Below are 27,961 nucleotides of genomic sequence, written 5' to 3'. Positions count from 1 at the left end.
CAGAGAAATAACAGGAGTCTCCGTGCACATGCTCCTCCAGAACTAGAAATCAATATCTGCTTCCCTCTACCTCTTCAGGATTCATTTTTAGTTTATATAGGGCGCTGAGTGAAGCGACCAGTGGTGAGTAATAGACCGTTACATCCCACCCATCCTCTTTCCCGGCCGGAGACTACAGGCCCCAGAATACAGCTATCTTCCAAAGAAAACGTCCCAAACGTCCCAGTATGCAACGCGCCTCACGTGCGGTGAGGAATGTTTTTACTCTAGTCCCGCCGAAACCGAGCAAAGCATGCTGGGGTTTGTGGTCCTTGCAGCGCCCTTCCCTAGGTCCTCCGCGCTACTCCCTGTCGACCCGCCTAGTCTCTGCTCCCCTGAACCTTTAGCCTTGTCTTCGCTCTTTTGAAGACCAGGAAGTTGATAAATTGCGGGGCGAGCTGCTGAAAGACGGTGGCTCGGGTGGGACAGTCGCCAGGGATGGCGGAGCGCGAGGATGGAGCGGGTGTCTGGGCTGCTCTCCTGGACGCTGAGCAGAGCCCTGTGGCTCTCGGGCCTCTTTGAGCGGGGAGCTGCCCGGCAGCCCCGGATCATGGAAGAGAAAGCGCTAGAGGTTTATGGTAATTAATTTTACTTAGGGTACTGTTTGGCGTTATACGTGGAGGTCGGGGGTAACGAGGATCTCACTTGAGGGCTGGGAGTGGCTACTCGCGTTTTTGCCTGATCTAGTCGGGAGCGAGCGTGGGAAGCTTTCTTCGGGGTCTTAAGTCACATGGCAATGTGGGTCTTGGTAGGACCCGGGCGTTTCCTAAAACGGGCAAGCCAACTCCGGAAGTTTTCTAATATTTTATTTATTCACTTTTAGAGAGAGGGGAAGGGAGGGAGAGGGAAAGAGACATCCTTGTGTATGAGAAACATGTATCCATTGCCTCTGACACACCCCCAGCGGGGGATCCGGGGACGTGGCTGGCAACCCAGGCATGTGCCCTGACCAGGAATGGAACTGGGGACCTTTCGCTGGCGCTCAATCCACTGACGCACACCAGCTAGGGCTAAGTCTCGAAGTTTCAAATGCCCCATGTCCTAGTGGCAGAGCTGGTGTCTAGGGTGCTTGGTTAGGAAGCAAAGCTGGCCTGATTGCACTACTTGAGACTCTTTCTTTTCTATACCTGGACACGTGCTCCTCCTGCCACCGTTGAGGGCACTGCTATGTGTCTGCCAAGTTGGGGGCTGGCCTGAGGTCACAGCCACTTTCTTCTGCTGCAAAGGCTATACTAGGCAGAGGTCCTGAGAGAAGAGTACGAAATAGACTCCTCATAGCCGGACCTCAAGTTTATGGTTCCTTAACACAGCCAAGCCTAGAGTATTAAAAAAAAAAAAACCAACACACACACACACCCCTCAACCACAGTTCTCTTTTTAACATCTAGGACCATCTTCATTGTACAGTTGATGAGACAAAAGTTTAGAATGGTTACACAACTACCTGGATGTCACACTGCCAGTAAGGTCCATGTCTTCTGATGCCAAACTTAGCGCACTTTCCATTGCTTCACAATTGCCCGTGACTTTCCTGTTAGGATTGTTGTCTTTTTTCTTAAGATTTCATTTATTTCTTTAGAGAGAGGGGAAGGGAGGGAGAAAGAGAGGGAGAGAAACATTGATTGGTTGCCTCTCGAACACCCTCAGTATGGCAGGTAGCCTGGCTTGAAAACCAGGCACGTATGTTCCCTGATGGGTAATGGAACTGAAGACCATTCAGTTTTCAGGCTGGCACTCAACCCACTGAGTTACACCAGCCAGTATTATTTTTGAAAACTAAAAAAAGGTACCCTGGCTGGTGTGACTCAGTGGATTGAGTGCCGGCCTGTGAACCAAAGGGTGGCCAGTTTGATTCCCAGTCAGGGCAGGTGCCTGGGTTGCAGGCCAGGTCCCTAGTTGGGGGCGTGTGAGAGGCAACCAATGGATGTACTCACATTTATGTTTCTCTTCCTGTCTTTCTCCCTCCCTTCTCCTCTCTTTATAAGTAAATAAATAAATTTTGGAAAAAAGACAAAAAAAGAGGTTCTAACTAACATCAGAGGTTCCTGCTGACTGAGAGTGAAAGTTATAACCCGAGGAATACAAATATAATACAGGTAAGATATAGGCCAGGAGAAGGAAGCCGAGGATGGAAAAGACCTTTGGAGCTGATCTAGTTTACCTCTCTCTTGCCAGAGGCAGAACCTAATCAACCCCAGTCAGATGATCGATATGAGTGGAATGACCTCCACAAAGTAGATGGACACCTTGTTGTGTTGGGCCTCTATCTACAGCTTCTAGTGACAGCAGGGCACTGGGGATACAATTTTGGAAGAGAAAGTTTACGTATTGTTTTCAAACTTACATTGAGGGGGGCAAATATTTACAAATATATAATTTTTTTATTGTATAGAGTAGAAGGCCATAGACCTGAAAGATACAGAAATTAGAGGAAAGAGGGATACTAATTCTGATTGGGGGATCTGGAAAGACTTGAAGGAGGGGGAATTACTTGAGTTGGGCCTTTAAAGAATTAGTAGGATTTGGACGTATACAGTATTCCCTCACTTACCGCGGGTATTATGTTCTAGACCACCCCCCACCCCCCCACCCCCCGCGATAGGTGAAAATCCACGAAGTAGGAACCTTACATTTATTTTAGTATTTATATATATTTTAAGGCTTTATAAACCATTCCCAGTCCCTTATTAACCTTTTCCACTCTCTTATTAACCTTTTCCACACTTTTATAAACACTACTTATGTTCTTAAACATATTCTACACTCTTAAACCTACATAATTTTAAGAACATATGCATACAGCACCGCAAAATCCTGCGATATAGCGAAAAATCCGTGATAAATAATTAAATATAACATTTTAAAAAATCCCACAATACAGTGAGGCCGTGATAAGTGAACCGCGATATAGAGAGGGACTACTGTAGAGGTTACGGGGCATACTAAACAGGAAACTAGAGCAAATGTATGGAAATGAGACAATAGTGTGTTTAGGGAATTACAGTTAGGCGGATAGGTTAGGGTTTGTGGTTAAAAGTGGTATGGGCAAAATTGTTTTAGGTAGCAAGATGGAATTGGATACTGAAGGTTTACATATAAATAAATATTTTACTAGCAGTGCAGAACCATAGAAGAATTTTATTCGGGAGTAATGTGAGGAGAGCAACATTGCTTTCTTTCTAAAAGAAGTAAATCTAAATCTCTCAAATCACTAGAAAACTGAAAACGTTTAATAGGGGATGAGATTTAATTTCAGGATTACGTAGCATATAAAGAATATAATGCAGCCTGTATAAGTGAGTCTTACAGGGGAGGCCTAGAATCGGGGACAGCAAATTCTCTTTCAAAAAGCCCTGTTTCCCTGAGCTCTGTGATGACACAGCTTTGTGAAGGTGCAGCTGTGTCTGCTTTTTCCTGCCTCTATTTTAAAATTCTGTTTCTAATGAAGTGACATGCCCAGGAGTTGCTGTGGAGAAGATACATTTGATTGATTTGTTTTTCCCAGCTACATTTCTGATTGCAGAGGTGCTTTAAATAATAGAACAAAATCTCAGGCTTGAGAACATGAAGCCCAGTGTCTGTGAACTCCCTCTGTTTCTTTCCTTTCTACTTCACCACTTCCCTTTCTCATTCTCCTTTTGCATCTTTTTCTACAACCTCAGAGTAAGAAGGAAACCTGTCCTCTCCAGTGCCAACCCAGGTTCCGATATCTTTGGTCTCACTCTCTTCTGCTTATTTTGCTAGTCTCCCCATCTCCCCTTCTTAAATTTTCAGTCTCTCTTCCTCTATTTGATCCTTCCCTTTGGGCTATAAAATATAAAACATACTCTAGTTTCCCTTATCCTTGTTATTGTTTGAGCTTTTTCTCAAGCTGCTGTCCTTTTCTCTGCCCTTCCATTTCTTGCCAAAGCTCTAGAACTACATTTTCAGTACCCACTCACTTCCCATTCTGCAAGCTGACTTCTGCCTTCACCTCTGTACTGAAACTGCTTTCTTATAGGTGACCTGGGTGACAAATCTCCAAAGATCTGTCTCAGCTCTTATCAACCTCAATTTTTCTGCAGCATGTGATGTTGTTAACCATCCCTGTTTTCTCTACTTGTTTTTCTTCCTCCTTTCGATGCCTAAATTAGGTGCTTTTCATAGAGCTATCTTTGGGTCTCTTAAAGCCTCAATGCCCAGGCCATAGGCATGTCCATGAGTCATGCATATATGTTCCTTGTCCACTCTGTTCCCTGTGCTGTACTTTATATCCCCATGACTATTCTGTAGCTACCAATTTGTACTCTTAATCCCTTCACCTTTTTTTGCTCATCCCCCTGGCCCCCTCCCATCTGGCAATCATCAAAATGCTCTCTGTATCCATGATTTTGTCTCTGTTCTGCTTGTTTGTTTATTTTGTTTTTTTTAGATTCAGTTGTTGATAGATATGTATTTAATGCCATTTTATTGTTCATATTTTTTATCTTCTTAAAGAAAACCCTTTAACATTTCATATAATAATGGCTTGGTGGTGATGAACTTCTTTCATTTTTTTTTTCTTGTGTGGGAAGCTCTTTATCTGATTCTAAATGATAGCTTTGCTGGGTAGAGCAATCTTGGCTGTGTCCCTGCTTTTCATGACTTTGAATATTTCTTGCCAATCCCTTCTAACCTGCAAAGTTTCTTTTGAGAAACCCACTGATGGTCTTATGGAAACTCCCCTGTAGGTAACTAACTGCTTTTCTCTTTCTACTTTTAAGATTTTCTCTTTATCTTAAACCTCTGGCATTTTAATTATGATGTGTCTTGGTGTAGGCCTCTTTGGGTTTATCTTATTTGAGACTCTTCACTTCCTGGACTTGTATGTCTGTTTCCCTCACCAAAGTTAGGGACATTTTCTGTCGTTATTTTTTAAGATGGGTTTCCAATTTCTTGCTCTCTCTCTTCTCCTTCTGGCACCCCTATGATGCAAATGTTGTTATGCTAGAAGTTGTTCCAGAGGCTCTTTACACTATCCTTATTTGGGGGGGCAGGGAGGTTTCTTCTTTCTATTCTAATTGGTTGTCTTTGCTTCCATATATTCAAAATCACTGATTTGATTCCAGGCGTCATCCACTTTACTGTTGATTCCCAGTAAATTGTTCTTTATTTCAATTTGTGTATCCTTTATTTCTAACTGGATATTTTTTATGCTGTTAAGGTCCTTACTAATTTCCTTGAGCATCCTGATAACCAGTGCTTTGAACTCTGCATCTAGTAGAGTGTTTGTCTCCATTTCATTTAGTTCTTTTTCTGGTGTTTTGTTCTGTTCTTTCATTTGGGCCATGTTTCTTTGTCTCCTCATTTTGGCAGCTTCCCTGTGTTTGTTTCTGTGTATTAGGTAGAGCTGTTACATCTCTCAGGATTGGTAGAGTGGCCTAATATAGTAGGTGTCCTGTATGGTCCCATGGCACAGCCTCCCCTCTACCCAAGGTGGGTACTCAAGTTGCACCCGCCGTGTGGACTGTGTATACCCTCTTGTTGTAGCTGAGCGTTGTTTGCTGTTGGCCCGTCCAAGGTCAGCCACCACCTTTGTTCTGTTGAGGGTCACACAGCACAAGCTACAAAGCATTCTGTAGATGGCTGCTACTTGTGCTGGGCTTGGAGGTGCCCAGGCAGGTCAAGGACTACTGCTGCTAGGTATGGGGCTTGCTGAAGCCATATGCTGCTTGCTGAAAGAAGTTAGGAAAAACTGAAGCATGGACCAAGACAAACCCATTTGTATGGAAAAGCCAATGAACACAGCTTGGGTGGCTCCAAAAGTTGAGTGGAGCAGGGCCTCAGGGAATCATCATGGTGGGGAAAACAGTGTGAGCCAGGTTGATGGAGTCTCAGATATGGCCCCTGCCTGCAGGCTCTGTGGCTCTGAGGGGAGGGCCCAGAAAAGGAACAGTGGCCTCTCCCAGCTCTTCTGTCTGGGGGAAAGCTGCCTCTCAGCTCCTACCCTGTATGTCTCTGATGCCTTTCAATCTGCTGCCCCTGCACTGGAGCGCAGAGGGAGTGAGTCCGAGTAAGTCTGTACATGGGCCCTTTAAGAGGAACTGCCTGAGACTCCAGCAGTATCTGCATTCAATAGCCTTAATCCTTGCTGGTTTTTGCAGCCATTTGTTATAGAGACTTATCTTCCTGACTTTGGAACCCTGGGCTGGGGAGCCTGGTACAGGGCTGGGACCCTTTACTCCTGGATGGGTGTGGGACCAGTCTGTTCCAGGTCTCTGCCTCTCCTACCAGTCTTGATAGGGTTTCTTCTTGAATTCTGTAGCTGTAGGACTTTCGTTCAGCTCTATTTCTAATGGTTCTGAATTATGGTAGTTCTATAGCTTAGTTGTAATTTTTTTAAAAATGTTTTTTTTATTTATTTTCAGAGCAAGGGGAAGGGAGAGAGAAAGGGAGAAAAACATCAGTGTGTGAGTGAAACATTGGCTGCCTCTCACGCACCCCTAACTGGCCTACAACCCAGGCATGTCCCCTGACTGGGAATTGAACTGGGGACATTTTGGTTCACAGGTTGGTGCTCAATCCACTGACGCACACCAGCCAGGGAGTTTAGTTGTAATTTTGATGTGGTTATGTGAGGAGGCAAGCCGTGTTTACCTATGCTGCTATCTTGGCCAATAGTCCCAGGTTTTGTTTTTTTAAAGGATTCCTGGTGATTCCATTGTTCAACCAAGGTTGAAAACTGCTGTTCTACTCATTCTTCCTTCTGAATTTCATAGGTTCACAAGCTTTGGTACTCTCTTAACCTATGTCATGGTTCATTGCTTGCTAGAATGTACTGTTGGTTTGTTTCTTAAGCAAAGTCATTATGTGTAAAATCAAAACCATTTACCACAGTCCTCACTCAAATTTATTCCTGTGTTCTGTTATTTTAATTCTATCAGTGTTCTCCCAGACACTTACACTTAAAATCTGAGTCATCTTCCTTTCTTCCCTTTCCTTCTCTTCTCCATTTAAGTAGTTGTCAAATTCTGTTGATTTTGCCTCAGAAATTACTTCTTCCTCTGTCTCCTCTCTGTTACCATTGTTAGGTGTCTGTTTTAGGCCCTGCTTTTTCAGCTGGTATCCCTGGCTCTGCTCTTAGTTCTGTGTCTGTCAGCTGGTGGGTGAGTTACCAGTTGACTGTGTAATGGTATCCATCACCTCCTTCTTCAAAACCTCTTGAGGACATCCTGTTGCCTTGGTGGTTGGCCCAAACTCTTACATACCCTTCATTTATGCTGGGTTCCGGGCAAGCTAAATTTCTGGTTCTTTACTTTCTTTTGCTGTAAATGTTGAATATTAAAATGTTCCCCATTTTTAAAGGCCCGATTCAGACTCCACTTTCTTAAGTCCCGACATTACATTCTCCTAAGCTGAAAGTTACTTCTTCCTCATGAGCTTCTATGACACTGTTCCCATTCTTATATTCTCTCTGCAATGTTGAATCCAGGACACTGGATATCATCTAATAATAATCCAAGAAAACAGTTTTCTCAAAAGGAAAATGGTAGTGGAAATTCCTGTTGGAAATCTGGTGAGTTGCTCTAGTCTTTGCTTAAATACAAAGAGGGTGCTTTTTGATAGGACTGGAAAAATCATCCATATTTAGAATATTCATATTTTTACATAATACCTTGTCTGTTTTGATTCTTCAGATTTGATTCGAACTATCCGGGACCCAGAGAAGCCCAATACTTTGGAAGAACTGGAAGTGGTAACGGAAAGTTGTGTGGAGGTTCAGGAGATAAATGAAGAGGACTATTTGGTTATTATCAGGTTCACGCCAACAGTACCTCATTGCTCTTTGGCGACTCTTATTGGTAAGGTTTTATATATATATGTATATATATATATATATATATATATATATATATATATATATATATATAAATATATATATATATATATATATATATATATATAAATTTAATTCTAAACTATTCTAGCTGATATTGACCCAGAATAGCAATTAGCATCATGTATCACAACTTTATGATTAACAGAGTATTTTTATGTATACTCAGACCATATTTGTGGGTTCCGCATCTGCAGATTCACCTAATCAGGGATCAAAAATATTTGGGAGAAAAAAAAAGTTACGTTGTTCTGAAATGTACTACATAGTTAGGCTAAGATGGTTGCATCTGTACTCAATATGTACAGACATTTTTTTCTTTTTGTTATTCCCTAAACAATATAGTATAACAACTGTTTTTATAGCATTTGCATTATATTAGATATTATAAGTAATCTAGAGATGATTTAAAGTAAACAGGAAGATGTGTGTAAGTTATAGGCAAATACCATGTCATTTTATATAGGGGACTTGAGCATCTGTGGGTTTTGGTATCCTGGAGGAGTCCTGGAATAAATATGCTGTGGGTACAGAGGGAGGACTGTATCCTTCTTCTGTAGTCCTCACAGTTAGCCTTTGTTAATATTGTATTATCTTCATTTTATAGGTGATGAATCAGAGGTTCAGAGAGTTTAAGCTCAGGATCACATAGCCAAGAAATGGTGAAACTGAGGCTTAAACCCAGATCTCCTGATTCCAGATGTGTTTCCCCTTTAGGTGCTGGTTCTCTTACGTGTACACGCCTACAATTACTGGAGAGTTGGTGTAGGTCATTTCTTCTCTGTTTTGGAGATTGAAATGGATGCTGTCAGACTAGCACTACTGCCATCACTATCTTTTCCTTTTAAGCTTTCTGTTGGCATCTGTGTAGTATGGGCAGACATTCTGGTGGGAGGGTATTTTTTGAGGTGATTTTCTATTTGAGAGGCCACATTTCCAATATTTTGGATTAGTTAGCAATTAAGATATACAATAGGTATTTATAAGTGTCTGCCTATTATATATGTTATAAAAAAGATAAAGGAATTTTATTTCAAACCCGATGTTTATCAGTAGCAGATTGATGAAATAATCAGTGATAATGTGTATATTAACAGTAGGATACTATGCAGCCACAAAAAAGAATGAGCTGCTCTCCATGTACTGATATGGAAAGATCTCTTTAATATACTGTTAGGGAGTAAAAGCAAGTATAATATTTCTGCATTTGTGTAAAAAAGGAGAACATGTACATTTGTATTTGATTGCTTATGCATGAAGAATATCAAAAAATGAATAGCTGAGGTGGGGGATGGGTGGTAGTGGTGGTGGGAACTGGTCAGATGGAGGACAGGATGGGAGGGAGACTATACCTTTTTATACAAGATGGGGCAAAAGTAGGTTTACAGTTGTGAGTACGTGAAATGGAGTTTGTTCTTGTGTTATTATTTATCAATTATTGTGTCATTAATAACTGTAAACCTACTTTTGCCCCACTCTGTACTTTTAAGTTTTTGAACTATGGCAATACATTGCCTATTTAAAAACAGACGAGTTTATAAAAAGGACTGATAGGGTAAATATTTTATTATTGCTCCCACTATTGTTTTGATTTCTGTGTTTCTCTTCTCACTTGTTGACCTGGGATTCCTCTATTAGTGGTTTCCAGCCTATGGGCTACATTCTTATCTTGAAGGTCCATTAAACCATGAATACTATTGTGGTTATTAAAATTCCAGTGCTCGAAAAAGCATTGTTGAATTCATACTTATTTTTTGTCATTGGACAAATTCTGAATCAACAGATACGGAAAGTATTGATACTATCCTGATATGAAGGAGGTGTCTTAAAATATTTTGATATAGAAGATCCTTAAATATATGGTTCATTACTCTTAAGAGCCTATTGCAGATTGATTTTTTCAAAGTAACATTTATTTTGTGTTTTTCAATTTTAAAAATAACATGTTTGGCAATAGTTTTGAAACTACAAAAGCATAAAGAGAAAATAAAATTAAGTTATCATAAAAGATAGTGTGCTCTAGGCTAAAATTTCAAGTATGTCAGCCCTGCCATTTTGTGGCTTTGGGCAAATTACTCTACCTTCCTGAGCCTCAGTTTTCTGACCTGTAAAATAGAGATACAGTAGTCCCTCTCTGTATCGCGGTTCACTTATCATGGCCTCACTGTATCACAGGATTTTAAAAAATATTATATTTAATTATTTATCGTGGATTTTTCACTATATTGAGGGATTTTGCGGTACTGTATACATATGTTGTTAAAGTTACGTAGGTTTAAGAACATAAGTAGTGTTTATAAAAGTGTGGAAAAGGTTAATACGGGAATGGGAAAAGTTAATAAGGGACTGGGAATGGTTTATACATGTGTGGGAAGGGTTTGTAAAGCCTTAAAATGTATATAAATACTAAAATAAATGTAAGGTTCCTGCTTCGCAGATTTTCACCTATCGCAGGGGGGTCTAGAATATAATACCGGCAATAAGTGAGGGAATACTGTAATAGGATAGGGCCCTGGCTGGTTTAGCTCAGTGGATTGAGCGTCGGCCTGCGAGCTAAGTGTCGCTGGTTCGATCTTCCAGTCAGGGCACATCAGAGAAGGAAAACTCTGACTCCAAAAAAACTCCGCTGCCTTGCGGCATACCTCTTCAGGGGAAAGGCTAAGGGAGTAAACCCCGACAGAAAATCCGGAGCCGGAGTCCCTAAGGTGGTTTGACGTTGTAGTCAACACCGGCAACTCCTGCGGCGCACCTGAAGCCAAGCTGTATTGACTCCGTCTTTCCCTTGGACCCTTCAGCTGCGAAGAGAGGGGGGGTCTGCTGCATGGGCAACAGCAGACCCTCCATATCACCCTGCCCAGGCTCTGTAGCTTCAGCGTCATCGCAAGATGTCGATTCAACATGGGAGGAGACAGATACGATGTCACTCCCGAGTCGGACTGCACAGCCATTCTCGGCGGTGCAGATAGACTCTTAAGAAGCTACACCATCGTCTCTCGAGACGGACGGCTGCCGACGACGACGACCTCTCATCTGGCAACCATCAAAATGCTTTCTGTATCCATTATTATCTCTCTGTTCTTGTTTGCTTAGTTTGTTTTTTACATTCAATTGTTGATAGATATGTATTTGTTGCCATTTTATTGTTCATAGTTTGATCTTCTTTTTCTTAAATAACTCCCTTTAACGTTTTGTATAATAATGGTTTGGTGATGATGAACTCCTTTAGTTTTTTCTTGTCTGGGAAGCTCTTTATTTGCCCTTCAATTCTAAATGATATCTTTGCTGGGTAGAGCAATCTTGGCTGTAGGTCCTTGCTTTTTATGACTTTAAATATTTCTTGCCAATCCCTTCTTCCTGAAAAGTTTCTTTTACGAAATTAGCTGACAGTCTTATGGGAACTCCCCTGTTGGTAGCTAACTGCTTTTCTCATGCTGCTTTTCAGATTCTCTTTATCTTTAACCTTTAGCATTTTAATTATGATGTGTCTCGGAGTGGGCCTCTTTGCATCCATCTTGTTTGGGATTCTCTGTGCTTCCTGGACTCGCATGTCTATTTCTTCAACAAGTTATGGAAGTTTTCTGTCATTATATTTTCAAATAGATTTCCAATTTCTTGCTCTTTCTCTTCCTCTGGCAACCCTGTGATGTGAATTTTGGAACACTTGAAATTGTCCCAGAGGTTGCTTACTCTATCCTTGTTCTTTTGGATTCTTTTTTCTTCTTGTTGTTCTGTTTGTTTGTTTTTATTCCTTATGTTCCAAATCATTGATTTGATTCTCTTTTTCATCCCCTCTACTGTTGTTTCCCTGTAAATTGTTCTTTATACCAATTGGTGTATCCTTGGTTCCTGATTGGATCTTTTTTATGCTGCTGAGGTCCCCACTAAGTTCCTTGAGCATCCTTATAACCAGTGTTTTGAACTCTGCATCTAATAGATTGCTTATTTCCATTTTGTTTAGTTCTTTTTCTGGAGTTTTGATCTGCTCTTTCATTTGGGCCATGCTTCTTTGTGTGCTCTTTTGGGCAGCCTCCCTCTGTTTGTTTCTATGTATTAGGTAGAGCTGCTATGACTCCCTTTCTTGGTAGAATGGTCCAGTGGCACAGTCTCCCCTATCACATTAACTAGGTACTCGAGATGCATACTTCATGTGGGCTGAGTACACCCTCCTCTTGTAGTTGAGCTTTGATTGCTGTTGGCATGTCAGTGGGAGGGTTTTACCCAGGCCAGTCAGCTGCAAGTATTGACTGTGACCAGTGACCTCCAACCTCTGCTCTCCATGGAGGATCAGCTGTTCAGGGGCAGGGTGGTGGTGCTCCAACATGGTCTGTAGCTGTGCACCGGGTGTGCAGACTCTGGGGTTACCCTAGCAGTGCAGGCTAAGGTCAACCCTCTCCTGTGTTCTGCCTAGGGCCACCCTGCCTGAGCTATAAAGTAATCTGAGATGGCTGCTACTTGTGCTGGGCTTGGAGATTCCCAAGTGAAGCCAAGCTATGAATCTAGGCTGGCAGCTGTTAGTGCCAGGCCTGGGGCCACTTAACAAGAGGTATGGGGACTCGGGGCTCACTGAGGCTGGCTGTTGCTTGTTTAAGAGGATTTAGGAAGTTGTGAAGCATGAGCCAAGATCAGCCATTCATATGGGTAAATCATGGCTAACAGTTTGGGTGGGCCCGTAAGTTGGGTGGAGTCCCAGATAATCTCCAGGGTGGAGCAGTGTTACCCAGGTTGATGGAGTCTCAGATATGGCACCAGCCTGTGTGTTCAGTGGCTCTTTGTGGAGAGGGCTCAGGAAAGGGACAATGGCCTCTGTGTGCCTTTCTTTCTGGGAGAAAACTGTCCTGCAGCTCCTGCCTTGGTGTCAGACACTTCAGTTCCTCCCAGTATGCCACTGGTGCCTTTCAAGTTGCTAACCTAGTGCTGGAGCTCAGAGGGAGTGAGTCTGAGCAGGTGAGTCTGTGTGTGGGCTCTTTAAAAGGAACTGCTTGGGGCTCCAAAGTTTCTTCCACCAACTCAATACCTGTTGTTTCTTGCAGCTAGAAGTTATGGGGACTTACCTTCCTGGCATTGGAACTCTGGGCTGGGGGCCCTGGTGTGTGGCTGGGACTCCTTGCTCCCAAGATATCCCTCCTGAATTTTTATCCACCATACGTGGGTGTGGTACCAGCCTGTTCTGCGTCTGCACCCCTCCTACCAGTCTAGATGGATGTAGTTTCTTTAATTCTGTAGTTGTCAGACTTCTAGTCAACTCAGTTTCCGACAGTTCTGGGTCATGGTTGTTCTCTATTTTAGTTGTAATTTTGATGTGGTTGTGCATGGAGGCAAGCATGTTTACCTATGCTGCCATCATGACCATAAGTTTCCTAGATCTGTACAAGGTTTTGTCACATTTTTTGGCTCATTTGATAATGGGTTTCAGTTAAGACCCTTTTACATGGTAGTATAGTAGTATATCATAGTCATTGTGTCCAGACAACATGATAGGAAAACTGTGTAAGAGCCCTCTTTCTGGCTGACATATTTGGAGGCATTTCCTATAAATAGGTAGTACTAGCAAGGAAAGGCACCTGTGTAAGAGTTCCACCCTGATTGCTTAGGTTGTCACCTTCGGAGTTACCCTGGTAAGCAACTACAAAGACAAGGAAGATTCAAAGGGAATGAGTGGGCAAGGCAGAGAAAACAGCTAGTAGTCATTTGTGTTGATTTAGTCTAAATAAGAATGACTGAAGGCACGTCTGGTCCAGATGTGACGAGCGTAGGTCTAGCATCAGCTTCTAGCTTTGCCACTTGTTAGCTTTGTGATGTTGAACAATCACTTATCTTGGATATTGGCTATAAAATGAAAATAAGATAGCAATAGCTAACATTTATGGGATACTTACTGTGTGCTAAGTACTGATTTAAGAACATTGCATAACAACTTATTTACTCCTCCTAACAACCTTATATAGAGAGGTGTTATCATGATACTTGTTTTAGAGAAGCTCAAAAAGGTTCAGTAACTTGCTCAGGGTCACATAGCTAGTGTGTAGTGGAGCCACTTTTGAACCAAGGTATCTATCTCAGTTATGCTACACTTCCTCTTGTGAACTGTAAAACAGTTACTATCACTTAATGGGTAAGATACCTACCAACAATGACTAGAACAAACAAGGATGCTCAGTTGGTACACAGCCAACAAATTAAGGAGACAATGTGGGGACAGAGGGAAGAGAACCCTCCAGATAGGCTTTAAGGCAGATCTTCTAAAGAGAGACCCTCAGAGAAATTACATATTTTCTTTATAGAGTTCCTTAATATGTTTAATGTAATTATTGTGTTCAAGAACACAGTCTCATACCTCATCTAATGCTTTTACCTATTCTGGGATTTTTCAAATGATTCTGTTAGAAAAGCTAATGGTGCTTAGAAGGCCAAAAGCAAATTAATTTCATACTTCCAAAAGATAGGCAGTCTAATAATTATATTTTGCTGTGTTGGGATGGTTTGGGGTTTTGTTATTATTGTTAATTTTAATCAAACCAAAATATAATACTAAGAAAATATTCCTTATACCGTAACAATCCCTTTAAGTATTATTTGGGAAATAAATAAATTGCTCCTCATAAAAGCCTGCAAAGTCAAAACTCATTAGTGAAACACTTTCTCTTCATAATAAAAGCAGTTTGATTTATCTTCTGTGTCTAGAGGTATAATTTAAAATTCATTTCTTATTTTGAGGTGGGGGAGAAGTGGAACATTGGCACTGAGGATCTGTTCCAAGTCCAGATTTAATTTCTCTTCCAAGTTTCAACTGGAAGAAAAAGTTACAGAACTGTGTCTTGGCATTGGTGTGATAAACTGAACTTCAAAGAAATTTGTTTTAGGGAAACAACTTTGTACCTTGCAGGCATAGGGGATTCCAACTTTGAGAGGTTTTTTATGCTCCTTTTTAAGTGGCTCTTATTTGGTTTAAAATTTTTATGTGGTCCTGCCTGTTGTGGGCATTCAGTAAAGTTTAATGAGTGAACTGACCTTTGTTTGAAAGCAAATTGATATAGTAGAAAGGACCGGGGCCTTGCAGTGATCTTGAATTCCAATCCCAACTCTGCCTCTTGACTAGTTCAGTGACCTTCGGCAAGTGACATTGTGACTTTGGTTTCATAACTTGTAGGATGGGGTTGATAATACCTAGCTCACTGGATTATCATAAGGAATGTATAAGACTATATATTAAAATTGCTCTCATGGTATAAGGCTCAAAGAAGACCTACAATGGACTGAGCCAGTGCTATTTTCAGCAACTCTATTATATGGAGGTGCCTGGACAGAGCTGTATGCTTTTTCAAGAATCAGTAAAAGAGGCCCTGGCTGGTGTGGCTCAGTGAGTTGAGTGCCAGCTTGTGAGCTGTGACGCCACTGGTTCAATTCTCGGTCAGAGCACTTGTGTGGGTTGCCGGGCAGGTCCCCAGTTGGGGGCTTGTGAGAGACAGTGGATTGTTTCTCTCGCATCTTGATGATTTCCTCTCTCTAAGAAAAAAGGGATAATGGGGACTTTTTTTTTTTCCTTCACAGGGCTGTGCTTAAGAGTAAAACTTCAACGGTGTTTACCGTTTAAACATAAGGTAAGGAAGATGTTTTTTGTTGTCTTATAACAGTGTTACTGAGATTTAATTCAAGTTATCATATAACTCATCTTTTTAAAGTGTACAATTTAATAGTTTTTAGTATATTCACTGAATTGTGCAAAATTACTATTAATGTTGTTTTTTAAATTATATTTTACTGATTATGTTATTACAGTTGTCCCAATTTTTCCCACTTTGCCCCCTCCACCCAGCAACACCACTGATCATGTTCATGGGTCATATGTATAAGCTCTTTGGCTATTCTATTTCCTATACTGTACTTTATATCCCCGTAGCTATTCTGTAGCTACCTGTTTGTACTTTTCTTTTAAGTATATTTTATTGATTATGTTGTTACAGTAGTTCCACTTTTTTTCCCATTTGCTCCCCTCTGCCCAGTACCCCCCTTCCCTCCAGCAATCCCACCCCCCCCTTAGTTCATGTCCATGGGTTGTGCATTATATTATTCTAACATCCCCCTGTCTATTTTGTACCAACCGATTATGCTTCTTAATCCCTGCACCATGTCTGCATTTCTCCCCCTTCCCCCTCCCAGCTGATAACCCTCCAAATAATCCCCATACCTGTGATTCTGTTCCTATTCTGGTTTGCTTAGTTGGATTTTGTTTTTAATTTTTAGATTCAGTTGTTGATAGTTGTGAGTTTGTTGTCATTTTAGTGTTCATAGTTCTGATCTTTTTCTTAGGTAAGTCCCTCTGACATTTCATATAATAATGGCATGGTGATAATGAACTCCTTTAGCTTTACTTGTCTGGGAAGCACTTCATCTGCCCTTCCATTCCAAATGATAGCCTTGCCGGATAGAGTAGTCCTGGTTACAGGTTGCCTTTCATCACATTGAGTACTACTTGCCAGTCCCTTCCTGCCTGCAAAGTGTCCTCTGAGAAATCAGCTGATAGTCCTATAGGCACCACCCTGTAGGCAACTCTCCGCCTCTCTCTTGCTGCCCCCAGAACTCTGTCTTTATCTTTGACCTTTGGCATCTCAATCATGATGTGTCCTGGTGTGGTCCCCTCTGGGTCCAACTCGTGAGGGACCCTCCGTGCTTCCTGGACCTGTATGTTCATCTCCTTTGCAAAATTTGGGACGTTTTCCTCATTTTTTAAAATTCTTGCTTCCTCATCCTGCACTGGTTGACTGTTTTTTTCTTCCTTATGTCCCAAATCATTGATTTGAACCCTGGTTTCCTTCCCTTCACCATTGGTTTTGTGTGGATTTTCTTTCGTTTCACTTAGCATAGCCTTCACTTCTTCTCTTATGCATTTGCCATACTCAAGCATATCTGTCAAGCCTGTGAGCATCTTTATCACCAGTATTTTGAATTCTTCATCTGTTAGGTTGTCTGTGTCCTCATCTGTGAGGCTGGCTATCTCCTCGTCGCTTACTTCTCCCACTGGAACCTTGATCCGTTCCCCCTTTTGGGCCATACTTCTCTGTCTCCTCATTCTGACAGGCTCCTCTGTTTGTTTGCTTCCCCGTCTCAGGTAGAGCTGTCGCTCCTGTTATGTTGCAAGGGGCGGAGCCTTAGGGATTCGTCAGTGCAGAGTGACCTGTTTTACCACGTTGTGGCGCTGTAGTGGGGGAGGGGTCTGAGAGAGAACAATGCCGCCTGCCCAGCACTCGCCCCTTTTCCAGGCACTTCTCCCACTTATGTTTGGGACTTGGCCGTCGTTCCCATAGTGTGTGGGTCTGCGGACCGTCTAGGACTGTGGGGGCCCTTTAAACAAGCAGACTCTGCTGAGAGACCGGCAGTGTCTGCCTCCACCCCAACCCCCACTGGTTTGCACAGTCAGAAGCAATGAGGCTTGATTTTCCCCGGTGTTGGATGACCACGAGCTGCTAGTTCCGGTGAGGAGCTGGGAACGCTTCCCAGGTGTCCCTCCTGACTTTTTAAAATGTGTGACTGCGCTTTCTGCCGGCCTGCTGCTGCTGCTGCCGCTGCCGACACCACACCACGTCCCCTCTGCCCTGGCTCCGCCCCTCCCACCTGTCTGCATGAGTATTTCTTCTTTATATTTTTGTTTGCTGGACTTCCATGGAGTTTTATTTCTGGAACTTCTGGTTGTTTCTAGTTTTGAAGTAGTTGTATTCCTTCTTAGTTATGGAGGGAGATACAGCATGTCTGTATGCCTCCATCCTGGCCTGAAGTCTTTTTTTTTTTTTTTTTTAAGTATATTTTATTGATTATGTTGCTACAGTTGTCCCAATTGGTTTTCCCTTTGCTCCGCTCCACCCAGTACCACCCTTCCCTCCAGCAATCCCACTCCCTTAGTTCATGTCCATGGGTCATGCATATAAGTTCTTTGGCTTCACCCTTTCCCATATTATTCTTAACATCCCCCTGTCTATTAGGTACCTACCAATTATGCTTTTTAATCCTTACGCCATTTCCCCATTTCTCCTCGTTCCCCCTCCCAGCTGATAACCCTCCAAATGATCCCCGTGCCTATAATTCTGTTCCTATTTTGGTTTGCTTAGTTGGATTTTGTTTTTATTTTTTAGATGCAGTTGTTGATAGTTGTGAGTTTGTTGTCATTTTAATGTTTATAGTTTTGATCCTCTTTTTCTTAAATAAGTCCCTTCAGCATTTCATATAATAATGGCTTGGAGTTGATGAGCTCCTTTAGCTTTTCCTTGTCTGGGAAGCACATTATCTGCCCTTCATTCTAAATGATAGCTTTGCTGGATAGAGTAATCTTGGTTGTAGGTCCTTGCTTTTCCTCACTCAGAATACTTCTTGCCAGTCACTTTTTGCCTGCAAAGTTTCTTTTGAGAAATCAACTGATAGTCCTATAGGCACCCCTTTGTAGGTAACTCTCTTTTCTCTTGCTGGTTTTAAGATTCTCTTTATCTTTAACATTTGTCATTTTAATTATGATGTGTCTTGGTGTGGTCCTCTTTGAATCTAACTTGGTTGGGATTCTTCTGTGCTTCCTGGACTACTATGTCTTTTTCCTTTGCCAAATTTGGGAAGTTTTTCTTCATTATTTTTCACAAGTTTTCAGTTTCTTGCTCTTCTCCTTCTGGCATCCCAATAATTCAGTCGTTGGCACATTTAAAGTTGTGTCAGAGGTTCCTAAGCCTCATCATTTTTTTCAATTTTTGTTTCTTTATTCTGTACTGGTTGACTGTTTATATCTTTGTTATGTTCCAAATCATTGATTTGAACTTCTGTTTCCTTTCTTTCACCAGTGGTTTTGTGTGGGTTTTCCTTTGTTTCACTTAGCCTAGCCTTCACTTCTTCCCTTACGCATTTGCTATATTCAAGCTTTTCAGTCAAGTCTGTGAGCAGCTTTATTACCAGTGTTTTGAACTCTACATCTGTTAGGTTGGCTATCTCCTCATCTGTTAGGTTGGCTGTCTCCTTGTTGCTTAGTTCTCCCACTGGAACCTTGATCTTTTCCCTTTCTTGGGCCATATGTCTCTGTCTCAACTTGACAGGCTCCTGTGTTTGCCTCTCTGTCTTAGGTAAGGGTTGTGGCACCTATTACATTGTAAGAGGTGGAGCCTTAGGTATTTGTCAGTTCAGAGCAACCCGTTTCACCACATTGTGGCACTGTATGTGGGGGAGGGGTCTGAGAGGGAACAATGCCACTTTCTCAGCACTCACTTGTTTTCCAGGCATTTCTACCACTTCCGTATGGGAATGGCGTCCCTCTACCTGTTGCCCTGGCCATTGTTCCCAGAGTGGGTGGGTTTGCAGACATTCTAGGACTGTGGGGGCCCTTTAAACAAGTGGACTCTGGTGAGACACCAGCAGTTTCTTCTTTTGCCCCAACCCCTACTGGTTTTCACAATCAGAAGCAATGTAGCTTTATTTTCCCTGGTGCTGGAACCGTGAGCTGCACAGTCTCGTCTGGTGCTTGGAGCGCTCCCCAGGTGTCCTTCCCTACTTTTTTTAATGTGTGACTATGCTTTTCGCTGGCCAGCAACAGCTGCTGTCACTGCTGCCTCCGCCACCAACCACACTGCTTCCACTCTACCAGGGCTCCGCCCTGCCTACCTGTCTGAATGAGTATTTCTTCATTATATCTTTATTGGACTTCCATGCAGCTTGATTTTCTGGAACTTCTAGTTGTCTCCAGTTTTGAGATAGTTGTGTTCCTTCTTAATTGTGGAGGGAGTTGCAGTGTGTCTACCTATGCCTCCATCTTGGCAGGAATTCTATTTGTAGTTCTTTTTTAAAATTTATTTATTGTTTTTCTATTAACAGTTGTCCCAATTTTCCCTCATTATTCCCCCCAACTCTGCCCACCCTCTCTCCCACAGTGAATCACTACCTTCTCTCACAGTCAGTCCCCACCCCTATTTATACTTTTTAATCCCCTCACCTCTTCACGCATTCTCTCATACCCCCTTCCCATCTGGCAACTGTGGGCAACCACTCCTCGTGGTTTAGGGAATTGTAGCCCCGGCCTGAGCATGACAAGCATTCTGGCTGTGCTTTTCTTGTTTATTTATTTTTTTTGGCCGTGCTTTTCTTTAAGTCTCAACATAAGGCTGTGTGCGGAACATAACTGACAACCACTCAGAGGGTTGCCATGGGAATTGGATCAAAGGATGCTCATTATGCTTTAGAACTTGCTCTGCTTTCTTTATCCATAATGTAACATAAACAATCTCTAGCAAAGAGTATATGAAACCTTGAACCTGGTCAAGATGTTTTATAGACCCTGACACTGACCGCTCACTGTGACCCCTGAATTGGTATATGTAATCTGTTACTGTTAAACGCCTGAATGCTATTGACGATTTATGAATTTTGACCTTGTATCTCTCGTATGTATCCTCCTCAATAAAAGGCATGAGGGATGAAGGTTTAGCTGCTGGTCCCCACTATAGAGGCAGTCACCTTCCTTCCCCCAGACATAACAAAGTGTCCTGGGTAAAAGTTTGTTCCACTGTGCTCATGAAGCCTCTGCTTGAGAGCAACTTCCAACAGAGCCTAGGGTGTGTGAGGCACCTCTGCCATAGGCAACCATCAAAATTCTCTCTCTCTTCATATTTCTGTCTGGCTCTGTCCTTGTTTGCTTAGTTTGTTTTTTAGATTCAGTTGTTGATAGATACATATGTTTTGCCATTTTATTGTTTTTTCTTTTTATTTCTTTTTAAAAATATTATATATTTTTAGAGAGAGAGGAAGGGAGGGAGAAAGAGAGGGAGAGAAACAGGAATGTGTGGTTGCCTCTCGCTTGTTCCCATCTGGGGACCTGGCCTGCATCCCAGGCATGTGCCTTGACCTGAAATGGAACCAGTGACCCTTTGGTTCACAGGCCAGTACTCTCAGTCCATTGAGCCACACCAGCCAGGGCCATCTTCTTTTTCTTAAATAAGTCCCTTTACATTTTATATAATAATGGTTTAGTGGTGATGAACTCCTTTTGTTTTTTCTTGTCTATGAGTTTCTTTATCTGCCCTTCAATTCTAAATGATATCTTTGCTTGGTAGAGCGGTCTTGGCTATAAGTCCCTGCTTTTCGTGACTTTGAATATTTCTTTTCAGTCCCTTCTAGCTGGCAAAGTTTCTTTTGAGAAATCAGTTGACAGTCTTATAGAACTCCCCTGTAGGCAACTAATTGCTTTTCTCTTGTGGCTTTTAAGAGTCTCTCTTTATCTTTAACCTTTGGCATTATAATTATGATGAGTCTTTGTTGCCAAACAGCAAGTGGAGTCCTGCCCACTGCCACCCTCTAAACAGCATTCTGGAGACAAAGGTTTAGTGATAAAGGAAAGGAATCTCTATTCAAAGTCTACACAATTTTGGAATAATACCTTTTCACATACATTAGTCATTATAGTTTTGATCACTGTAGCTTATCAATGAAGGCTAAACCCTTTAACTCTTTAGTTAACAGATTTAATCAATTATCAATTAAAGCTAAAATCTTTAACATTTCTATTCTCCTATCATTCCCATTAGTTTTTAATTATCTTTTATAAGATTAGTTTACAAACTAAAACAACATAAGATACAAAAGCTACACAATTTTGGAAGAATGGCAGGCTTCTGCCTAGAGCTCATCCCCTCTAGAACACCCAAAGAATAACGCTGCCACCCTCTACCAGGCCAGCCTGATCCTAGGCTGCACTCGGAGTTTCTTTTCCCTTCCAAGACCCATCCAAAATACTATCCTTTAGGAAACGCTAGCAGCTGCAGCATGATCATCCAGGCATCCTTGAGGAAGAGAACCACAACCAGTCACTGCCCTATTTTTATTTTAAATCTTCTGGCCTGTAATTCCATGCACCCTGGAGGAATTCAGCTCCTCCGCTAATTCTGTCCTAGGCTGTTTACCATTGCCTCAGGCAACCTCCTCTTATGGGCCCTCCCTACTCCTCCCCAGTGACCTGCTCAGATCTCCCTGTATCATCTTGGTGTGCATCCATCTTGTTTGGGACTGTGCTCCCTGAATGTGCATATCTATTTCTTTCAACAAATTAGGGAAGTTCTCTTCCATTATTTTTTCAAATAGGTTTCCAGTTTCTTGCTCTTTCTTTTCTTCTGGCACCCTATGATGCAAATTTTGGAATGCTTGAAGTTGTCCCAGAGGTTGCTGTTACGTTTGTTCCGGAAGAAGGGAGGAGTCAGGTGGACCAGTTCAAAGCCTTTATTGAAGGATGTTCAAGCAGGCGGGCTGAATCCAAGTGGACTAGAGCACCAAGGGAAGGGGTAGGAGAATTTTTAAGGGCGTGGAGCAGACCCCCCAGGGGCTGAGTCACCCTGCTGGTCAGCTCCAGAGTCCAGGATGTAGGTGAAACAACAATGTCCTCTGGTTAGGGATGGCTGCTGTGGGAACAAAAAGTCTAGGAGATTTATGGCCCTTGTTCCCGGGAAAGGCTCAAGGGGCAGAGAAACGAGGGCTCAGCAGGATGCTGGCAGCTATGCCTCAGTTGCCTCTGATAATAGGGAACTTGGTGACCAGGTACATGGCCAGTGACGCGTCCCCTCTTTGTTTCAGCACAGGTGTTGGCTCAGGTCCTGCGATACTGCAGGCCACAGTTCCCCAGAACACAGTGACCTCTGACCACAACCTGTTTTGCAAGTCCTAACACAAGTGGCAGGTTTTGGGACAGGCAACGTGGGGTCTCTGGCCCTAAAGTTGCTTACACTATCCTTGTTTATTTGGATTCCTTTTTCTTCTTCTTGTTCTCATTGGTGGTTCTTTGCTTCCTTATGTTCAAAATCATTGATTTGATTCTCGGCTTCATCCACTCTACTGTTGTTTCCCTGTAAATTGTTCTTTATATCAATTAGTGTATCTTTTGTTTCCTTTGGGTATTTATACTATTTGGAGAGCAGGTTCTTCTATGGGAGAGCCCCTTTTTTGTATAGGGGATAAGACAGGGTCTTTCAGGGAGCCCTATTTGGTGCCTCCTCCCTATTTGGTGCCTCCTCCCTTATTTTCTTTCCTCAATCTATGTAAGTGGCTCCAGCTGCTATCATCTCCTGGGATGCCCAAGGGCTGCCACCCAGCTTTTGGGCCCAGGGCTCTAAAGCTTCAAATTCTCTGGCCTGAGGTGCAGGTGTGTGCGCTTGGTGGAGGGAATGGGGAGGTGGGGAGAACTTGCTGCCAGTTGGAGCTTGGTAAGGAGGGTGAGGCTAGGGCTTGGAAACTGCCACTTCAGGCAGGTTTGGAAATTTCCAAGTAAATCCTTATTTATTGGTGGTACACCCCTCCGAAAAAAAGACTGGACCGGATGATCTCTAAGGTCTCTTGTAGCCATGAGTTTTTCACTCATGAAAAACATTTATTTCAGCAACTAAGTGTATAAGAATTAGTTCATATGCTCCATTGTTTCTGGAAAGTAAACATGTCTTTACCATGTAGCTTGATTTATTTTCCATGAGATTTGCAGTAATTTTGTGAGTTTCACTTAAAAGCTCTGGTTCTTAGAGGACAGCTTCTCTGAGGGAGGGAACGCAGCAGGACCTCAAGGGATGGCTTAACCAGTGGTGTACTTGAGAATAAATTATCCAGATACAAGTGGACGAGAAGAGGAGGATACTGAAAACTCTGTACTGTGATCCCATTTTTGTAAAATAAATAAAAGGAATGTCCAATCTGGGGTGTATATGTGTGAAAAATGTGTTAGATTATGGTGGTGTAGAGAAAGATATGGAAGAAACTACACAAGATTATGTATGTAGCTTTCTTAGAGGGTGAGGCAAAGAAGCAAGTTTAGCTACTAGTTGGGAAGAAGAGTTGGAGTACAGGAGAGGAATATCATAATTAAAACATTTGAGATCTTATTTGTATAAAACTATATTAGTTTGCATTAAAAAAAAAAAAAAATGGAATGCTCCCTGCAGGCCTTTCCCAGGTGACTAAAATTTAAAATGCTACTCATTTCAGCGCCCTGGCTGGTTTGGCTCAGTGGATTGAGCGTTGGCCTGCGAGCTAAGTGTCGCTGGTTCGATCTTCCAGTCAGGGTACATCAGAGAAGGAAAACTCTGATTCCAAAAAACCTCCGCTGCCTTGCGGCATACCTCTTCAGGGGAAAGGCTAAGGGAGTAAACCCCGACAGAAAATCCGGAGCCGGAGTCCCTAAGGCGGTTTGACGTTGTAGTCAACACCGGCAACTCCTGCGGCGCACCTGAACCCAAGCTGTATCGACTCCGTCTTTCCCTTGGACCCTTCAGCTGCGAAGAGAGGGGGGGTCTGCTGCATGGGCAACAGCAGACCCTCCATATCACCCTGCCCAGGCTCTGTAGCTTCAGCGTCATCACAAGATGTCGATTCAACACGGGAGGAGACAGATACCGTGTCACTCCCGAGTCGGACTGCACAGCCATTCTCGGCGGTGCAGATAGACTCTTAAGAAGCTACACCATCGTCTCTCGAGACGGACGGCTGCCGACGACGACGACTCATTTCAGCCCTTGTTTGAGAGAAAAATCTGAGGGATTTATTCCTAATTCTTTGATGGCAGAAACAGGATTTGGACTTTTAGACCTAGACTCTTGGGTCCATTGTACATTCCACTTCACTCCTTATTTTAGAATGTTGTAAATGTTTTTGCTTTTAATATTTTTTCTTCCTAGTTGGAAATCTACATTTCTGAAGGAACCCACTCAACAGAGGAGGACAGTAAGTGAATCTTGAATCATTATTAAAAACAACTTCGGATAGTACTTTATCTTGGATAACAGGTTATTCTGCCACCCAACTATCTATTGGGCCTTTTGCAAAAAGTGCAAAATCAGTTATTCGCTCTTCCTTAGGGTGTGTAAACATAGGTATTTCATGGAAGTAATTTTTTCATTTGGACCCTGAGTGAATTAGAATTAGGCTCTGTGGCTATTGACTAGTTTAGACCAGTGATCATGTAACAGAACCCCTGAGCTGCTCCGATTGAAACAGAACCCACGGGCTGTTGAGTTAGGGGCCCGATTGCCCGCCTCCAGAATTATAACTCAATACCAGAGTTTAGTGAAAAGAAAAAGAATTGTTTATTTGCACATAGTTCTACTTCCCCCTCCCAGACCTGGCCAGTCTTAGGAAAGTCAGCAACACTGTTTCCCTACTTCCTAGGCACAGTTCAGCTTTACCAGTAGCTGCCAATCACTCAATTCTGATTGGGGAGGTCCTTTCTGTGCTGTGGTGCCTTCCAGCTCTCAGTGCAGGACCGCCTGGATTCTCAGCCTCCTTGTAAACAGCCTTCCAGCAAACCGTGTGGATCTCCTCTCCTCAAAACTGCATGGCGAGAGCCCCCTTCTCCAAGCCACACGGAGGGAGCGTGTGCTAAAATGTCAGCAGCTGCTTATATATCACTGACTGCATCCTCTGACGCAGTGGGTGTTGCAAACAGTTCTGACCATTCACAGAACCCTATGCAGGCTCTGTAGGCTCCTTCCATACCATCCCACAGTCCAAGACCCCTCCCATCTTCTGAGCCTTGGAAATTTCAAAGCGGATCTTTGTGCAACAAAGTTTCCAGCCACTAGCTCCAGGCATGCAAGGCATCCTGAAAGCTGCTTCCTTTTCCCTATCTCCCAGCCACAAACTCTGGGGTTTGTTTTTGGACTCCCCTGTTTCTGTAACAATCACATTTATAAAGAACATCCAACTCTAGGAACCTTGACTTATACGCTCTGAAGAGGACTTGATTGTTTGGTGGCAGGATAGAGAGCTGTGTACTTGAAATTGAAGCTCTAGTGAGTAAAGCTTTAGGGAGTCTTGGGTAGCGGTTGTCTTTCTAGGTTAATGTATTAAAATGGGAGTGAAGAACCTTTTTTGTATAGAGGACCTCTGGCCTACAGGGAGAAGTCAATCAGTAACTTCTTAAAAATCGCAGAAGTGGGGTTTGGGAAAAGCAAAAGACAAAATGTTCCACATATCCTATGTGTTACATTAAAAACGACAGAATTTTATCTGCCAGTGATAGAGTGCAAAAAATGAGAAATACATTTAAATGCATGTCATGCTTAGCTTTCATCACTAGTAAGTTGAGAAGTTGGAAAACAGCAGAGGAGGCGAAGAAAGGGGCAGTAATAGAATAAGAGCAACAATAAGACAGTCATACAGAAGAAGACAGTGACTCAAAAGCACCCACAGGAGGAGATGCACAAAAAAGCGAAAACGGGAGAGATGCAGAGAGGGAAGGAAGCCCACTGCTTTCAGAGGAACAGTCCATTCGGGACACTTTCTAGGTACTGTTGTGAAAACTGCTAAAACCATCTCTTATTTTCACAGTTCCAAACATATAGAATATTTTACTCCTCGTGTGTTAAATTTATTCAAATCCCATAAACTGATGTCTTCTACCTCTTAATTTAAAACAGTTTCGGTACCCTAAGTCCACTCTTGTTATGTTTTGGAAACTCCATGTAATTATGGGATTTTACAATAGCATAGTATTACTGTTTTTAAAGGATTTTTTATTTACTAAGTATTTACTGAGTGCTTTCTTTGTGTGGGCACAATTTGACTTTTGAGATACATACATCCTTGCCCTTGTGGAGTCTCCATTGTAGAGAGAAACAGAAAGAATCGATTTATTTATATAGGAATATACATGGTTTCTACACGTGACATTTTAGCAGGATCCCAAAAAGGTGAGCTCTCATTAAATATATGGACATCTCTTTTGAACTTTCCTATCAGAATTGTTTTTAGCAAATTATAGGCAAATGATATAGGCCAGTATCTTTATTATATGAGGATCCATGTAAACTGGTTTTAAAAAAAAGGACCCAGAAGAGTAATGCAAAGAGACATAAACACAAGAAGAGCTAATAAATGAACATGGGGAAATGTTATGTCACTATTAATCAAGAAATTACAAATTACAACAATAATTGAACTATTTTCACGTCCTATTTTATGTGTGTATATATATATTTGGTTTTTGTTTTAAATAATACCGGGTATTTCTGCCAAAATGATAACTCATGTATTGCTGTTGAGAATATAAATTAGTAAAAAATATTGGGAAGTAATTCAATTATATCATTCAAACCATAAAAATGCTTATATCCCACTTTGAGGAATCCTTCCGAAAAGAAGGCTGTATGTCTAAAGGTGCTCATTGTAGCATAGTCCTTGTAATTTATTTTTTATTTAAAAAAATTTTTTTTCTTCATAATTAATTTAGAGCACTGAACAATTTTTGCTGTGTTAAATAACCCTGTAGTTAAAAAATAGGCTTAGTGGGTAAAAAGAGCAAGTTTCAAAATTGTATTTACCTTGAGTGTAACATATGGAAATATGTATGTGGACAAAGACTGGAAGGAAAGAAATGAAAATAGTTGTGGCAGAATAGTAGGATTGCAGGGGATATTTTTCTCTTTAAGTCTCCCTTCCAGAACTTATGAATAATTAACCAAAAACAGCTTTAAGTTCTCAAGGAGTTAAACTCTATTTTAACAGCCTAAGGAAAATACTGTCTGTTGCCATATAATGACACAATTCTGCTAACTTTTGTCTGTGTGTTTTGCAGTCAACAAGCAGATAAATGACAAAGAACGAGTGGCAGCTGCAATGGAGAACCCCAACCTACGCGAAATTGTGGAACAGTGTGTCCTTGAACCTGACTAATAGCTGTTTTAAGAACCATTGAATTTTAATTGTTTGATATATTTGTTTAAATTCTTTGTAAAATGTAAAAGATTCATGTCTAATACATAGGTGATTTATACCTCAAAGCATTTTTTTAAGGATGATTTCCAAGCAAGATTTAATATAAGGTAGTACCTTGTTTGTTCATTGTATAACATTCTCAGGATTTCTAACACTTAAATGATCAGATAAAAATATTTTCTAGTTATTATGCATAAGACGAGTTGCTATTTTTCTGATGCCCATTCTGATACAACTGCTTTTCATGTCAAATATTTACTGTGCCCAAATGTATTCAATTTAAATCATTATTCTGTAAAATAAATAAAACAGAGATGATTCTTGTAATGACACACCTTAGAATTTTTTTTTTAATCTGCACCCAAG

The 27,961-nt window shown here is 41.8% G+C and overlaps 1 protein-coding gene across 1 annotated transcript; it reads left to right on the top strand.

Annotated features, from left to right (window-relative positions):
• The first annotated feature begins 312 nt into the window (after nucleotides 1–312).
• CIAO2A (cytosolic iron-sulfur assembly component 2A) lies at nucleotides 313–27,927 on the top strand. Its single transcript, XM_090272026.1, has 5 exons — nucleotides 313–617; nucleotides 7,695–7,859; nucleotides 15,443–15,492; nucleotides 24,559–24,604; nucleotides 27,456–27,927. Exons 1-5 carry the CDS (start codon nucleotides 494–496, stop codon nucleotides 27,551–27,553), a joined length of 483 nt encoding a protein of 160 aa, XP_090128152.1. The 5' UTR covers nucleotides 313–493; the 3' UTR covers nucleotides 27,554–27,927.
• Nucleotides 27,928–27,961: the final 34 nt, after the last annotated feature.

The sequence above is a fragment of the Furipterus horrens genome, unplaced genomic scaffold (genome assembly GCF_987537825.1).
Source record: "Furipterus horrens unplaced genomic scaffold, mFurHor1.1.pri manual_scaffold_3, whole genome shotgun sequence".
NCBI classification, from domain to species: Eukaryota; Metazoa; Chordata; class Mammalia; order Chiroptera; family Furipteridae; genus Furipterus; species Furipterus horrens.
This window is presented reverse-complemented; position numbering and strand designations above follow the sequence as displayed.

Excerpts from the sequence above, each read along its gene's own strand:
- CIAO2A (XM_090272026.1), top strand. The coding sequence starts at position 494 with ATGGAGCGGGTGTCTGGGCTGCTCTCCTGGACGCTGAGCAGAGCCCTG. Across the intron at positions 7,860-15,442 it reads CTCTTTGGCGACTCTTATTG|GGCTGTGCTTAAGAGTAAAA; the intron begins GTAAGGTTTTAT and ends TTTCCTTCACAG. Across the intron at positions 15,493-24,558 it reads GTTTACCGTTTAAACATAAG|TTGGAAATCTACATTTCTGA; the intron begins GTAAGGAAGATG and ends TTTTCTTCCTAG.